Genomic DNA, 17,144 nt, shown 5'->3' with positions numbered 1-17,144 from the left:
TGCCCTTGTTTTTTAAAGAAAACCCCAAAAAATTACCATTAAAATAACATCAAATTGATCAGAAATGCAGTGTAGACATTGTTAATGTTGTAAATGACTATTGTAGCTGGAAAAGGCAGATTTTTAATGGAATATCTACATAGGCGTACAGAGGCCCATTATTAGCAACCATCACTCCTGTGTTCCAATGGCACGTGGTGTTAGCTAATCCAAGGTTATCATTTTAAAAGGCTAATTGATCATTAGAAAACCCTTTTGCAATTATGTTAGCACAGCTGAAAACTGTTGTCCTGATTAAGGAAGCAATAAAACTGGCCTTCTTTAGACTAGTTGAGTATCTGGAGCATCAGCATTTGTGGGTTCGATTACAGGCTCAAAATGGCGAGAAACAAGAGTACTTTCTTCTGAAACTTGTCTGTCTATTCTTGTTCTGAGAAATTAAGGCTATTCCATGCGAGTAATTACCAAGAAACTGTAGATCTCAACTAGCAGCTTCTTTAAATATTACCCGCAAAACACCAGTCTCGACGTCAACAGTGAAGAGGCGACTCCGGGATGCTGGCCTTCTAGGCAGAGTTCCTCTGTCCAGTGTCTGTGTTCTTTTGCCCATCTTAATCTTTTATTTTTATTGGCCAGTCTGAGATATGGCTTTTTCTTTGCAACTCTGCCTAGAAGGCCAGCATCCCGGAGTCGCCTCTTCACTGTTGACGTTGAGACTGGTGTTTTGCGGGTACTATCTAATGAAGCTGCCAGTTGAGGACTTGTGAGGCTATGTAGATATTCCATAAAAAATCTGTCGTTTCCAGCTACAATAGTCATTTACAACATTAACAATGTCTACACTGTATTTCTGATAAATGTGATGTTATTTTAATGTACAAAAAATTAGCTTTTCTTTCAAAAACAAGGACATTTCTAAGTGACCCCAAACTTTTGAACGGTAGTGTAGGTGTGTGCCTTTCCAAATAATTTACAATCAATTAAATTTACCACAGGTGGACTACAATCAAGTTGTAGAAACATCTCAAGGATGATCAATGGAAACAGAATGCACCTGAGCTCAATTTTGAGTCTCATAGCAAAGGGTCTGAATACTTATGTAAATAAGGTATTTCTGCAAAACCTGTTTTCAGTTTGTCATTGTGGGGTATTGTGTGTAGATTGATGAGGAAAAATTATGTAATACATTTTTTGAAAAAGGCTGTAACGTAACAAAATGTGGAAAAAGTGAAGGGGTCTGAATACTTTTTAATGCACTGTGTACGTATATAGTCTATAGGTGCAGTCTTCTGTGTGTGTAGGGTTATAGTAAGCTTAGAATGACTAAATAGCTTTAAATCACTATCTATGTACAATGAATGTATGTGGATAGATTTGTGAGTGTAGAGGCATTGGTGTATGTGTGTTCTAGCGTCTTTGTCTGTATGTGTGTGTCTGCGTGTCGGTGTGTGCGTGGATGATACAGTATGCTATCAAACCCCTCCTGAGACCTCTGTGTTGGCGCCCGTTTATAAGAAGCTCCATGCTGGAATCACCACGGCAATCAGTGAGGATGGTTGCCATGCAACAGTGTGATGATTGGAACAGTGGAGAGCCCTTGAGAGGGAGCGAGGGTCCTCATAACCTGGCCCACTCTCCCTGAGTAACACACTATTCTCAACCCCGGAGACCACTCAGTAATGACAAACACTGTTCGCAAAGACAGGGAGGAAGTCAGAGTAGATTCATGCAGGGGTTTCAGACTTGTTAAAGGGTTTGGATGTTAAAATATGATTCTTACCATTATAATCAAAATCACTATCATGATTCACATCTTCATTCCAATTAGACTGGTTTGGATTTCTCGCTGACCAATATTAAAACTTTCATTTGACTACGCAAGTCAGTCAAGAACAAATTCTTATTTACAATGACGGGCTACCAGGGAACAGTGGGTTAACTGCTTTGTTCAGGGGCAGAATGTCAGATTTTTACCTTGTCAGCTCGGGGATTCGATCCAGCAACCTTTCAATTACTGGCCCAACCACTAACCACTAGGCTACCTGCCACCCCATATGGCTGCCATTTTATCCTATTCTGGAACTTTGAGGGTTTATGATATAGGCTGTCTAGTAATTTAATAGGATCTCTATGGTAAACAGGATTCTCATTTCCACAGGATTTCTCTGGAGCAGAGGGGAGTTAGGGGAGAGAATAGGGGAGAAGGGGGGAACGGAGGGTGATTACTGTTGAATTGGAATGCACTCTGTGTTTGCCTAACCCAAGATAAAACACACACATCTTTTCACAGGGGTCATTTTCTTTCTGACAGGATACCAGGTTGGGGTTGGATCACTAGAGAGATACATAGAACGTTGGATGATGAGCAGTTGAATTAACATCATATTTGTGGCTCTTTCTTGCGGTCTCTTGATTTCGACTCCCTCACACTCTCTCTCTCTCTGTCTCTCTCTGTGTGTGTTCTCTCCTCCACAGCTCTGCTGACCTGCCGTCCAGATGAGTTCCAGTGTGGTGATGGGTCCTGTATCCATGGAACCAAGCAGTGCAACAGGGTGCACGACTGTCCTGACTTCAGTGATGAGGCCGGCTGTATCAACGGTGGGTGGAAACTGCATTCTCTTCTGTTCTTGATCTCCTGGATACTGCATTATGTCCATATAGTTGACATATGTTCCAATAATCCAAAATAGTTTTTTCCACCATATTCCTTTACTCACTGGGTTTTCACACAAAGGGAAGGCATTTATGGGTACATTGGGACACACTACTGCTGTAGATGAGAAATGTCCCAGAACTCTGAAATAGCTTTCTTTCTTCATATCCTTACTACATTCTCCTCTCCAGCTCTGTGGGCATTTCTGAGAATAATTGGGACGCAGAACTGTTTCTGTATATCTATGGTACAGTAACTATAGATTTTATTGCTACGTGTCTATGGTAACACGTTCATATTTGTAACGGGCTTCCTCCTCCTCTTCATACGAAGAGGAGGAGTAGTGATTCGACCAAACTGCAGCGGGTTGTGAATACATAATGATTTAATAAACAAAACTGAAGAACACCACGAACACTTGAATAATTACAAAACAAATAAACGAATGTAGACAGACCTGGACACGAACTTACATACAACGTGAAGAACGCATGAACCAGGAAACAGACTACATAAAACGAACGAACAAACAAAAACCGGAACAGTCCCGTGTGGCGTAACATACAGACACTGACACAGGAGACAATCACCCACAAACAAACAGTGAGAACAACCTACCTTAATATGACTCTCAATCAGAGGAAACGTCAAACACCTGCCTCTAATTGAGAGCCATACCAGGCAACCCAAAACCAACATAGAAACAGAAAACATAGACTGCCCACCCAAAACTCACGCCCTGACCATCAAACACATACAAAACAACAGAAAACAGGTCAGGAACGTGACAGAACCCCCCCCTCAAGGTGCGAACTCCGGGCGCACCCCTAAAACTCAAGGGGAGGGTCTGGGTGGGCATCTGTCCGCGGTGTGAAGTGTTCCTGGACCATGGTCGGGGGCGAGGGTCGCCACTCAAAGGACGCTAAGGAGGGGGACAAAGACAGTGGTGGAGTGGTGTCCTCGTCCACCGCCGGAGCCGCCTCCGGCGGTGGACGAGGACACCACTCCACCACTGTCTTTGTCCCCCTCCTTAGCGTCCTTTGAGTGGCGACCCTCGCCCCCGACCATGGTCCAGGAACCTTCACTAAGGCCCCCCCTACATAGAGGAGACAGCTCAGGACAGAGAGGTAGCTCAGGACAGAGAGGTAGCTCAGGACATAGAGGTAGCTCAGGACAGAGAGGTAGCTCAGGACAGAGAGGTAGCTCCGGACAGAGAGGTAGCTCCGGACAGAGAGGTAGCTCCGGACAGAGGGACAACTCTGTACTACTGGCAGCTCCGGACTGGGTGGCAGCTCCGGACTGGGTGGCAGCTCCGGACTGGAGGGCAGCTCATGACTGGAGGGCAGCTCATGACTGGAGGGCAGCTCATGACTGGAGGGCAGCTCATGACTGTAGGGCAGCTCATGACTGTAGGGCAGCTCATGACTGTAGGGCAGCTCATGACTGTAGGGCAGCTCATGACCGTAGGGCAGCTCATGACCGTAGGGCAGCTCATGACCGTAGGGCAGCTCATGACTGTAGGGCAGCTCATGACTGTAGGGCAGCTCATGACCGTAGGGCAGCTCATGACTGTAAGGCAGCTCATGCAGCTCCTGACTGGCTGGCGGCTCTGGCAGCTCCTGACTGGCTGGCGGCTCTGGCAGTTCCTGACTGGCTGGCGGCTCTGGCAGCTCCTGACTGGCTGGCGGCTCTGGCAGCTCCTGACTGGCTGGCGGCTCTGGCAGCTCCTGACTGGCTGGCGGCTCTGGCAGCTCCTGACTGGCTGGCGGCTCTGGCAGCTCCTGACTGACGGACGGCTCTAGCGGCTCCTGACTGACGGACGGCTCTAATGGCTCGGGACAGACGGGCGGCTCTAATGGCTCGTGGCAGACGGATGGCTCAGAAGGCGCTGGGCATACGGATGGCTCAGAAGGCGCTGGGCAGACGGATGGCTCAGACGGCGCTGGGCAGACGGATGGCTCAGACGGCGCTGGGCAGACAGATGGCTCAGACGGCGCTGGGCAGACAGATGGCTCAGACGGAGCTGGGCAGACAGGCAGTGCAGAAGGCGTTGGGCAGACGGCCGACTCTGCCCTGCTGAGGCGCACAGTAGGCCTGGTGCGTGGTGCCGGAACTGGAGGTACCGGGATGACGGCACGCACTTCAAGGCTAGTACGGGGAGCAGGGACAGGGCACACTGACCTCTCGAAGCGCACTATAGGCCTGGTGCGTGGTACCGGAACTGGAGGTACCGGGCTGAGGGCACGCACCTCAGGGCGAGTGCGGGGAGAAGGAACAGTGCGTACAGGGCTCTGGAGACGCACAGGTGGCTTAGTGCGTGGTGCCGGAACTGGAGGCACTGGGCTGGAGACACGCACCATAGGGAGAGTGCGTGGAGGAGGAACAGGGCTCTGGAGACGCACTGGAAGCCTGGTGCGTGGTGTAGGCACTGGTGGTACTGAGCTGGGGCGGGAAGGTGGCGCCGGATATACCGGACCGTGTAGGCGTACTGGCTCCCTTGAGCACTGAGCCTGCCCAACCTTACCTGGTTGCATGCTCCCCGTAGCCCGTCCAGTGCGGGGAGGTGGAATAACCCGCACTGGGCTGTGTTGGCGAACCGGGGACACCATGCGTAAGGCTGGTGCCATGTACACCGGCCCGAGGAGACGTACTGGAGGCCAGATATGTTGAGCCGGCTTCATGGCACTTGGCTCAATGCTCACCCTAGCCCTACCAGTGCGGGGAGGTGGAATAACCCGCACCGGGCTATGAACACGTACAGGAGACACCGTGCGCTCTACTGCGTAACACGGTGTCTGCCCGTACTCCCGCTCTCCACGGTTAGCCTGGGAAGTGGGCGCAGGTCTCCTACCTGCCCTCGGCCCACTACCTCTTAGCCCCCCCCCAAGAAATTTTTGGGTAGTACTCACGGGCTTTTCGGGCTTCCGTGCTAGACGCGTCCCCTCATAACGCCGGTTCCTCTCTCCGGTTTCCTCCGCTCTCCGAGCTGCCTCCAGCTGTTCCCATGGGCGGCGATTAACTTCAACTTTAGCCCATGGTCCTTTTCCTTCCATGATCTCCTCCCAAGACCAGAAATCCTGCTTTGTGCGCTGTCCGTTAACCCGCTGCTTGATCCGGGTTTGGTGGGTGATTCTGTAACGGTGTTCCTCCTCCTCTTCATACGAAGAGGAGGAGTAGTGATTGGACCAACGTGCAGCGGGGTGTGAATTCATAATAATTTATTTAAACAAAACGACGAAATCAAACACATACAAAACAACAGAAAACAGGTCAGGAACGTGACAATATTTGACAGCTACGGTCTTTGTCTTGTATATCTATGCCAGAGAGAACTGAAGGTCAAACTAATGCAGACTGGACTTTATTTAGGAGCCGTATTTGTGAGATGTGGTCCGTGATCAACCTGGAATCCATAACACACTGCTTGTGTGTACTAGCCCAACAGTAGTATAGTGGTGTAACTCCAGCATGCAGACAGACAGTAGTATAGTGGTGTAACTCCAGCATGCAGACAGACAGTAGTACTGTGGTGTAACTCCAGCCATGCAGACAGACAGTAGTATAGTGGTGTAACTCCAGCATGCAGACAGACAGTAGTATAGTGGTGTAACTCCAGCCATGCAGACAGACAGTAGTATAGTGGTGTAACTCCAGTCATGCAGACAGACAGTAGTATAGTGGTGTAACTCCAGCATGCAGACAGACAGTAGTATAGTGGTGTAACTCCAGCATGCAGACAGACAGTAGTATAGTGGTGTAACTCCAGCCATGCAGACAGACAGTAGTATAGTGGGGTAACACCAGCATGCAGACAGACAGTAGTATAGTGGTGTAACTCCAGCATGCAGACAGACAGTAGTATAGTGGTGTAACTCCAGCATGCAGACAGACAGTAATATAGTGGTGTAACTCCAGCATGCAGACAGACAGTAGTATAGTGGTGTAACTCCAGCATGCAGACAGACAGTAGTATAGTGGTGAAACTCCAGCATGCAGACATACAGTAGTATAGTGGTGTAACTCCAGCATGCAGACAGACATTAGTATAGTGGTGTAACTCCAGCCATGCAGACAGACAGTAGTATAGTGATGTAACTCCAGCATGCAGACAGACAGTAGTATAGTGGTGTAACTCCAGCCATGCAGACAGACAGTAGTATAGTGGTGTAACTCCAGCATGCAGACAGACAGTAATATAGTGGTGTAACTCCAGCATGCAGACAGACAGTAGTATAGTGGTGTAACTCCAGCATGCAGACAGACAGTAGTATAGTGGTGTAACTCCAGCATGCAGACAGACAGTAGTATAGTGGTGTAACTCCAGCATGCAGACAGACAGTAGTACTGTGGTGTAACTCCAGCCATGCAGACAGCCAGTAGTATAGTGATGTAACTCCAGCATGCAGACAGACAGTAGTATAGTGGTGTAACTCCAGCCATGCAGACAGACAGTAGTATAGTGGTGTAACTCCAGCATGCAGACAGACATTAGTATAGTGGTGTAACTCCAGCATGCAGACAGACAGTAGTATAGTGGTGTAACTCCAGCCATGCAGACAGACAGTAGTATAGTGGTGTAACTCCAGCATGCAGACAGACAGTAGTATAGTGGTGTAACTCCAGCATGCAGACAAACAGTAGTATAGTGGTGTAACTCCAGCATGCAGACAGACAGTAGTACTGTGGTGTAACTCCAGCCATGCAGACAGACAGTAGTATAGTGGTGTAACTCCAGCCATGCAGACAGACAGTAGTATAGTGGTGTAACTCCAGCATGCAGACAGACAGTAGTACTGTGGTGTAACTCCAGCCATGCAGACAGACAGTAGTATAGTGGTGTAACTCCAGCCATGCAGACAGACAGTAGTATAGTGGTGTAACTCCAGCATGCAGACAGACAGTAGTATAGTGGTGTAACTCCAGCCATGCAGACAGCCAGTAGTATAGTGGTGTAACTCCAGCATGCAGACAGACAGTAGTACTGTGGTGTAACTCCAGCCATGCAGACAGACAGTAGTATAGTGGTGTAACTCCAGCCATGCAGACAGACAGTAGTATAGTGGTGTAACTCCAGCCATGCAGACAGACAGTAGTACTGTGGTGTAACTCCAGCCATGCAGACAGACAGTAGTATAGTGGTGTAACTCCAGCCATGCAGACAGACAGTAGTATAGTGGTGTAACTCCAGCATGCGGACAGACAGTAGTATTGTGGTGTAACTCCAGCATGCAGACAGACAGTAGTATAGTGATGTAACTCCAGCATGCAGACAGACAGTAGTATAGTGGTGTAACTCCAGCCATGCAGACAGACAGTAGTATAGTGGTGTAACTCCAGCATGCAGACAGACATTAGTATAGTGGTGTAACTCCAGCATGCAGACAGACAGTAGTATAGTGGTGTAACTCCAGCATGCAGACAGACAGTAGTACTGTGGTGTAACTCCAGCCATGCAGACAGACAGTAGTATAGTGGTGTAACTCCAGCCATGCAGACATACAGTAGTATAGTGGTGTAACTCCAGCCATGCAGACAGACAGTAGTACTGTGGTGTAACTCCAGCCATGCAGACAGCCAGTAGTATAGTGATGTAACTCCAGCATGCAGACAGACAGTAGTATAGTGGTGTAACTCCAGCATGCAGACAGACAGTAGTATAGTGGTGTAACTCCAGTCATGCAGACAGACAGTAGTATAGTGGTGTAACTCCAGCATGCAGACAGACAGTAGTATAGTGGTGTAACTCCAGCATGCAGACAGACAGTAGTGTAGTGGTGTAACTCCAGCCATGCAGACAGACATTAGTATAGTGGTGTAACTCCAGCCATGCAGACATACAGTAGTGTAGTGGTGTAACTCCAGCCATGCAGACAGACATTAGTATAGTGGTGTAACTCCAGCATGCAGACATACAGTAGTATAGTGGTGTAACTCCAGCCATGCAGACAGACAGTAGTATAGTGGGGTAACACCAGCATGCAGACAGACATTAGTATAGTGGTGTAACTCCAGCATGCAGACAGACATTAGTATAGTGGTGTAACTCCAGCATGCAGACATACAGTAGTATAGTGGTGTAACTCCAGCCATGCAGACAGACAGTAGTATAGTGGTGTAACTCCAGCATGCAGACATACAGTAGTATAGTGGTGTAACTCCAGCATGCAGACAGACAGTAGTGTAGTGGTGTAACTCCAGCCATGCAGACAGACATTAGTATAGTGGTGTAACTCCAGCCATGCAGACAGACAGCAGTATAGTGGTGTAACTCCAGTCATGCAGACAGACAGTAGTACTGTGGTGTAACTCCAGCCATGCAGACAGACAGTAGTGTAGTGGTGTAACTCCAGCCATGCAGACAGACAGTAGTATAGTGGTGTAACTCCAGCCATGCAGACAGACAGTAGTATAGTGGTGTAACTCCAGCATGCAGACAGACAGTAGTATAGTGGTGTATTACAGTACAGTGTAGTAGCATGATGTATTAGAGTACAGTGTAGTAGCAGGATGTATTACAGTACAGTGTAGTATCAGGATGTATTACAGTACAGTGGTATATCAGGATGTATTACAGTACAGTGTAGTAGCAGGATGTATTACAGTACAGTGTAGTATCAGGATGTATTACAGTACAGTGTAGTAGTAGGATGTATTACAGTACAGTGTAGTAGCAGGATGTATTACAGTACAGTGTAGTATCAGGATGTATTACAGTACAGTGTAGTATCAGGATGTATTACAGTACAGTGTAGTAGCAGGATGTATTACAGTACAGTGTAGTAGCAGGATGTATTACAGTACAGTGTAGTAGCAGGATGTATTACAGTACAGTGGTATATCAGGATGTATTACAGTACAGTGTAGTATCAGGATGTATTACAGTACAGTGGTATATCAGGATGTATTACAGTACAGTGTAGTAGTAGGATGTATTACAGTACAGTGTAGTATCAGGATGTATTACAGTACAGTGTAGTAGCAGGATGTATTACAGTACAGTGTAGTATCCGGATGTATTACAGTACAGTGTAGTATCAGGATGTATTACAGTACATTGTAGTAGCAGGATGTATTACAGTACAGTGTAGTAGCAGGATGTATTACAGTACAGTGTAGTAGCAGGATGTATTACAGTACAGTGTAGTAGCAGGATGTATTACAGTACAGTGGTATATCAGGATGTATTACAGTACAGTGTAGTAGCAGGATGTATTACAGTACAGTGTAGTAGCAGGATGTATTACAGTACAGTGTAGTAGCAGGATGTATTACAGTACAGTGTAGTAGCAGGATGTATTACAGTACAGTGGTATATCAGGATGTATTACAGTACAGTGTAGTATCAGGATGTATTACAGTACAGTGGTATATCAGGATGTATTACAGTACAGTGTAGTAGTAGGATGTATTACAGTACAGTGTAGTATCAGGATGTATTACAGTACAGTGTAGTAGCAGGATGTATTACAGTACAGTGTAGTATCCGGATGTATTACAGTACAGTGTAGTATCAGGATGTATTACAGTACAGTGTAGTATCAGGATGTATTACAGTACAGTGTAGTAGCAGGATGTATTACAGTACAGTGTAGTAGCAGGATGTATTACAGTACAGTGTAGTAGCAGGATGTATTACAGTACAGTGTAGTATCAGGATGTATTACAGTACAGTGTAGTATCAGGATGTATTACAGTACATTGTAGTAGCAGGATGTATTACAGTACATTGTAGTAGCAGGATGTATTACAGTACAGTGTAGTAGCAGGATGTATTACAGTACAGTGTAGTATCAGGATGTATTACAGTACAGTGGTATATCAGGATGTATTACAGTACAGTGTAGTAGTAGGATGTATTACAGTACAGTGTAGTATCAGGATGTATTACAGTACAGTGTAGTAGCAGGATGTATTACAGTACAGTGTAGTATCCGGATGTATTACAGTACAGTGTAGTATCAGGATGTATTACAGTACAGTGTAGTATCAGGATGTATTACAGTACAGTGTAGTAGCAGGATGTATTACAGTACAGTGTAGTAGCAGGATGTATTACAGTACACCCTATGTTGTATCATTGTTACTTATTGCCCACAAGCTGATAACGCTGGACGGAGGTGTCTGGGAACCAGCGTATTTGATGCTATCTGGTCCGAGGAATCAGAGTAGTGGTGATATGCATTGGAAATCATACACTTGTTGCAAGGTAATGATCATTGTATTTTTCTACCCTCTCTCTTTCCCAGTCACTAAGTGTGATGGCCCCAGGAAGTTCATGTGCAAGAATGGACAGTGTATCGACAGCAGCAAGGTGTGTGATGCCGTCAAAGACTGCAAGGACTGGTCAGATGAACCTATGAAGGAGTGTGGTGAGATAAAGACGCACACACACACACACACATGCATAAACAAACTCATACACACACACTGTACACTAATAAATGTACACACACACACACACACACACACACACACACACACACACACACACACACACACACACACACACACACACACACACACACACACACACACTTATTAACATCCACTTATCATGCAGATGGCCACTGTGCTAGTAATCAGAGCTTTATTTCATCAATGGAGAGTACATCAGAACAACTCTCAGCTCTCTCTCTCCCATCAAAGACCAACTCTTCCCTCGAGTGTTCATGGTTAGGAAACGTGTTCTGACTACACTACCCATAAGGCACCATATAGATTAGCTCCCCACCATAGAGAATTACAATTTAGAGCTCTATAGTCATGGACCTCACAGTGGAATGCTCCGGAACCTCTAGCTCTGTGTTTCTCATGCATTTGTGTGTGTTTCTGTCTGTGTCTGTAATTATACTGCAGCGTTCTCTGCAACAGGTACATTTAGATTTACTCAGTCTATTCTCATCAACACTGAGGTGTGCAGTTTTACCTCGATAATCAGATGATCTCTCATAGAGGGAGGGAGGGAGGGAGGGGTAGAGAGAGAGGTAGAGAGAGAGAGAGAGGTAGAGCGAGAGAGAGAGGTAGAGAGAGAGAGGTAGAGGGAGAGAGAGAGAGAGGTAGAGCGAGAGAGAGAGGTAGAGAGAGAGAGAGGTAGAGAGTAGAGAGAGAGAGGTAGAGCGAGAGAGATGTAGAGAGAGAGAGGTAGAGAGAGAGAGGTAGAGAGAAAGGTAGAGAGAGAGATAGAGCGAGAGAGAGGTAGAGCGAGAGAGAGGTAGAGGTAGAGAGAGAGGTAGAGAGAGAGGTAGGTAGAGAGAGAGGTAGAGAGAGAGAGAGAGAGAGGGAGAGGTAGGTAAGTGAGTAACTCAGGAACTTCCATATGGCTGTTACTTTTGTATCTCTCTCTCTTCCTCTATACTCCTCTTTCTCTGCATCTGTGTGTCCTCCTCTCTATACTCCTCTTTCTCTGCATCTGTGTGTCCTCCTCTCTATACTCCTCTTTCTCTGCATCTGTGTGTCCTCCTCTGCGTCCTCCTCTTTGTCCTCCTCTGTGTCCTCCTCTATACTCCTCTGTGTCCTTCTCTTTCTTCCTCTGTGTCCCCCGCTGTGTCCTCCTCTGTGTTCTACTCTGCGTCCTCCTCTTTGTCCTCCTCTATACTCCTTTGTGTCCTCCTCTGTGTCCTCCTCTTGGTCCTTCTCTGTGTCCTCCTCTGTGTCCTCCTCTTGGTCCTCCTCTTTGTCCTCCTCTATACTCCTTTGTGTCCTCCTCTTGGTCCTCCTCTGTGTCCTCCTCTTGGTCCTTCTCTGTGTCCTCCTCTTTGTCCTCCTCTTTGTCCTCCTCTGTGTCCTCCTCTTGGTCCTCCTCTTTCCCTCTCCTTGCCTATCTGTCTGCATCTCTGTGTTTTTCTCCTCAGTCCCCATTTTTACTGTTTCTCCCTCCCTCCCTCTCCCGATATAAATATATAACAGTTCCCAGTCTCCTTCCCAGCAATTGTTAAAAGACAGGCAGCAATGGGGCGGCAGGTAGCCAAGAGGTTAGAGGCAGGTAGCCTAGTGGTTAGAGGCAGGTAGCCTAGTGGTTAGAGGCAGGTAGCCTAGTGGTTAGAGGCAGGTAGCCTAGTGGTTAGAGGCAGGTAGCCTAGTGGTTAGAGGCAGGTAGCCTAGTGGTTAGAGGCAGGTAGCCTAGTGGTTAGAGGCAGGCAGCCTAGTGGTTAGAGGCAGGTAGCCTAGTGGTTAGAGGCAGGTAGCCTAGTGGTTAGAGTGTTGTGCCAGTAAGCGGAAGGTAGCCTAGTGGTTGGAGCGTTGGGTCAGTAACTGAAAGGTTACACTGAGGTGTCAACACTGAGGTGTGCAGTTTTACCTCGATAATCAGATGATCTCTCATAGAGGGAGGGAGGGATGGAGGGAGGGATAAGGGGAGAAAGGAGCGGGATATGGGGAGGAGGAGGGAGGGAGGGAGGGAGGGAGGGAGGGAGGGAGGGAGGGAGGGAGGGAGGGAGGGAGGGAGGGAGGGATAAGGGGAGAAAGGAGAGGGATATGGGGGGGAGGAGGGATGGATGGAGGGAGGGAGGGATAAGGGGAGAAAGGAGAGGGATATGGGGGGAGGAGGGATGGATGGAGGGAGGGGGGGATAAGGGGAGAAAGGAGAGGGATATGGGGAGGAGGAGGAGGAGGGATGGATGGAGGGAGGGGGGAGAAAGGAGAGGGATATTGGGAGGAGGAGGGATGGAGGGAGGGAGGGAGGGATAAGGGGAGAAAGGAGAGGGATATGGGGAGGAGGAGGGATGGAGGGAGGGAGGGAGGGATAAGGGGAGAAAGGAGCGGGATATGGGGAGGAGGAGGGATGGAGGGAGGGAGGGAGGGATAAGGGGAGAAAGGAGAGGGATATGGGGGGGAGGAGGGATGGATGGAGGGAGGGGGAGAGAAAGGAGAGGGATATGGGGAGGAGGAGGGATGGAGGGAGGGAGGGGGAGAGAAAGGAGAGGGATATGGGGAGGAGGAGGGATGGATGGAGGGAGGGGGAGAGAAAGGAGAGGGATATGGGGAGGAGGAGGGATGGAGGGAGGGATAAGGGGAGAAAGGAGAGGGATATGGGGGGAGGAGGGATGGATGGAGGGAGGGGGGATAAGGGGAGAAAGGAGAGGGATATGGGGAGGAGGAGGGATGGAGGGAGGGATAAGGGGAGAAAGGAGAGGGATATGGGGGGGAGGAGGGATGGATGGAGGGAGGGGGGGATAAGGGGAGAAAGGAGAGGGATATGGGGAGGAGGAGGGATGGATGGAGGGAGGGGGGAGAAAGAAGAGGGATATGGGGAGGAGGAGGGATGGATGGAGGGAGGGGGAGAGAAAGGAGAGGGATATGGGGAGGAGGAGGGATGGAGGGAGGGATAAGGGGAGAAAGGAGAGGGATATGGGGAGGAGGAGGGATGGAGGGAGGGATAAGGGGAGAAAGGAGAGGGATATGGGGAGGAGGAGGGATGGAGGGAGGGATAAGGGGAGAAAGGAGAGGGATATGGGGGGGAGGAGGGATGGATGGAGGGAGGGGGGGATAAGGGGAGAAAGGAGAGGGATATGGGGAGGAGGAGGGATGGATGGAGGGAGGGGGGAGAAAGGAGAGGGATATGGGGAGGAGGAGGGATGGAGGGAGGGAGGGATAAGGGGAGAAAGGAGAGGGATATTGGGAGGAGGAGGGATGGAGGGAGGGAGGGATAAGGGGAGAAAGGAGAGGGATATTGGGAGGAGGAGGGATGGATGGAGGGAGGGGGGGATAAGGGGAGAAAGGAGAGGGATATTGGGAGGAGGAGGGATGGATGGAGGGAGGGGGGAGAAAGGAGAGGGATATGGGGAGGAGGAGGGATGGAGGGATAAGGGGAGAAAGGAGAGGGATATGGGGAGGAGGAGGGATGGATGGAGGGAGGGGGGAGAAAGGAGAGGGATATGGGGAGGAGGAGGGATGGATGGAGGGAGGGGGGGAGAAAGGAGAGGGATATGGGGAGGAGGAGGGATGGAGGGAGGGAGGGAGGGAGGGAGGGATAAGGGGAGAAAGGAGAGGGATATTGGGAGGAGGAGGGAGGGAGGAAGGGAGGGAGGGATAAGGGGAGAAAGGAGAGGGATATGGGGAGGAGGAGGGATGGATGGAGGGAGGGGGGGATAAGGGGAGAAAGGAGCGGGATATGGGGAGGAGGGATGGATGGAGGGAGGGGGGGGAGAAAGGAGGGAGGGATAAGGGGAGAAAGGAGCGGGATATGGGGAGGAGGAGGGATGGAGGGAGGGAGGAAGGGAGGGATAAGGGGAGAAAGGAGCGGGATATGGGGAGGAGGAGGGATGGATGGATGGACAAGGGAAGGAGGGCTGCTCCTCTGAGGAAATCAGATTAGACAGGTGGACCTGACGAATAGCTGCCCCCTCTTGAGCCCCAGTGCATTCTGGACTGGTTCCAGGTGTCTGATAGCTACATATTCCCCTAGAGTCTCCCCAGGTACACACACACACCAATATATTGGTTGTTTTATTGATGTTTAACTCCCTTCCCTCCCTCTATTGCTCCTTCCATCCATCCCTCTCTCTCTCTCTCTCTCTCTCTCTCTCTCTCTCTCTCTCTCTCTCTCTCTCTCTCTCTCTCTCTCTCCCTCTCTCTCTCTCTCCCTTGGTCTCTCTCTCCCTCTCTCTCTCTCTCCCTCTCTCTCTCTCTCCCCCTCTCTCTCTCTGTCTCTCTTTCTTTCTCTCACCCTGTCTCTCTTTCTTTCTCTCAACCTCTCTCTCTCTCTCTCTCTCTCTCTGTCTCTCTCGCTCTCTCTCCCTCTCTATCTCCCTCTCTCTCTCTCGCTCTCTCTCTCTCTCTCTCCCTCTCTCTCTCTCTGTCTCTCTCCCTCTCTCTCTCTCCCTCGCTCTCTCTATCTATCTCTCTCCCTCTCTCTCTCTCTCCCCTCTCACTCTCTCTCCCTCTCTCTCTCTCTATCTCTCTCTCTCCCTCTCTATCTATCTCTCTCTCTCTCCCCCTCTGTCTCTCTCTCTGTATCCCCCTCCCTCACTCTCTCTTTCCCTCCCTCTCTCTCTAGGTGTGAATGAGTGTGCAGACAAAAATGGAGGCTGCTCTCACATCTGCAGAGACAGGAGGATTGGCTATGCGTGTGACTGTCCCTCTGGATACCAACTAATGGACAAGAAGACCTGTGAAGGTAGAGTACCAGAAACCTGTCCCTCTCAGACAAGACCTGTGAAGGTAGAGTAGCAGACAACCTGTCCCTCTCATACAAGACCTGTGAAGGTAGAGTACCAGACAACCTGTCCCTCTCAGACAAGACCTGTGAAGGTAGAGTACCAGACAACCTGTCCCTCTCATACAAGACCTGTGAAGGTAGAGTACCAGACAACCTGTCCCTCTCAGACAAGACCTGTGAAGGTAGAGTACCAGACAACCTGTCCCTTTCATACAAGACCTGTGAAGGTAGAGTACCAGACAACCTGTCCCTCTCAGACAAGACCTGTGAAGGTAGAGTACCAGACAACCTGTCCCTTTCATACAAGACCTGTGAAGGTAGAGTACCAGACAACCTGTCCCTCTCAGACAAGACCTGTGAAGGTAGAGTACCAGACAACCTGTCCTTCTCAGACAAGATATGTGAAGGTACAAGACCCAATCTAAAACCTTACTTCAACACAACAAAATGGCTCTCATTCCCATTCAGGGTTTCCGTTAGCCAGTAATAGCCAGCTTTTGGCCGATAATTTTTTTTTGAAAAGCCTGATGAATAAAATTGGCACCGGCCAAATGTCCAGGAGAAGAAAATAAAACATTGTGAAAAAATACGTTTTAGCCTCTTCATTGATGACAATACCAGTCTATGGAAATACGTTTTAGCCTCTTCATTGATGACAATACCAGTCTATGGAAATACGTTTTAGCCTCTTCATTGATGACAATACCAGTCGATGGAAATACGTTTGACTGGTCATGCTTATCGGTCTTTAGGTTAATTTGCGTAATTGAATGGAATTTAATTGGCGCATGTGTACAGTATATTGGTAATGTATCTTATCACATGCATACAGAGCCTTTGAGTGGAAAATCTGTCAGACAACGCGAGAGCTACTCAAACAGCAGATGCGTAGGCAACAGAAAGCAGGCTTTATCAACATGTCACATAATACTTTGCAGTGAGCTGGAGGCAGTATGCATTTTGAAAACATATACTTCATTGTTTGAAACCTGAACATTTTACTACATATTTTGAGGCATGTCTTACCTTGCTTCAAAGTAGCCTAGCCAAAATCAGACCATATCCGTGGAGGGCAATTATTTTATATAAACTTTCTCTCGTTGTCCTGTAGCCAAAGGCACAATCCATGTCATATTAGCAACCCATGCTAGTTGTTAAATCTCCCTTATTTCGAAATGTATAATTGATATTTTCATCTCTGTCACATGAAGCCACTTGCTTGTGCGGTGCACTTTTGTCAACAGTGTTTTCCCGCTGATTTCATTATGGAAGGAACATTCTTGCCTACTGCCTTGTGTGCATCGCTTATAATGTATATAATAATAGTTTATCAAC

The 17,144-nt window shown here is 48.5% G+C and overlaps 1 protein-coding gene across 1 annotated transcript in view; it reads left to right on the top strand.

Annotated features, from left to right (window-relative positions):
* The window catches only part of LOC120054348 (low-density lipoprotein receptor-related protein 8-like), a 338,426-nt gene that overhangs the window by 246,844 nt on the left and 74,438 nt on the right, over window positions 1–17,144 (top strand). The window contains exons 6-8 of the mRNA XM_039001759.1: window positions 2,476–2,598; window positions 10,900–11,022; window positions 15,648–15,767. Coding sequence (XP_038857687.1) covers window positions 2,476–2,598; window positions 10,900–11,022; window positions 15,648–15,767 — 366 coding nt within the window. The remainder of the gene's footprint in view (window positions 1–2,475; window positions 2,599–10,899; window positions 11,023–15,647; window positions 15,768–17,144) is intronic.

Source organism: Salvelinus namaycush, chromosome 10 (genome assembly GCF_016432855.1).
Source record: "Salvelinus namaycush isolate Seneca chromosome 10, SaNama_1.0, whole genome shotgun sequence".
Taxonomy (NCBI): Eukaryota; Metazoa; Chordata; class Actinopteri; order Salmoniformes; family Salmonidae; genus Salvelinus; species Salvelinus namaycush.
The sequence above is the reverse complement of the archived record's forward strand: the minus strand, read 5'-3'. Positions and strand labels throughout refer to the sequence as shown.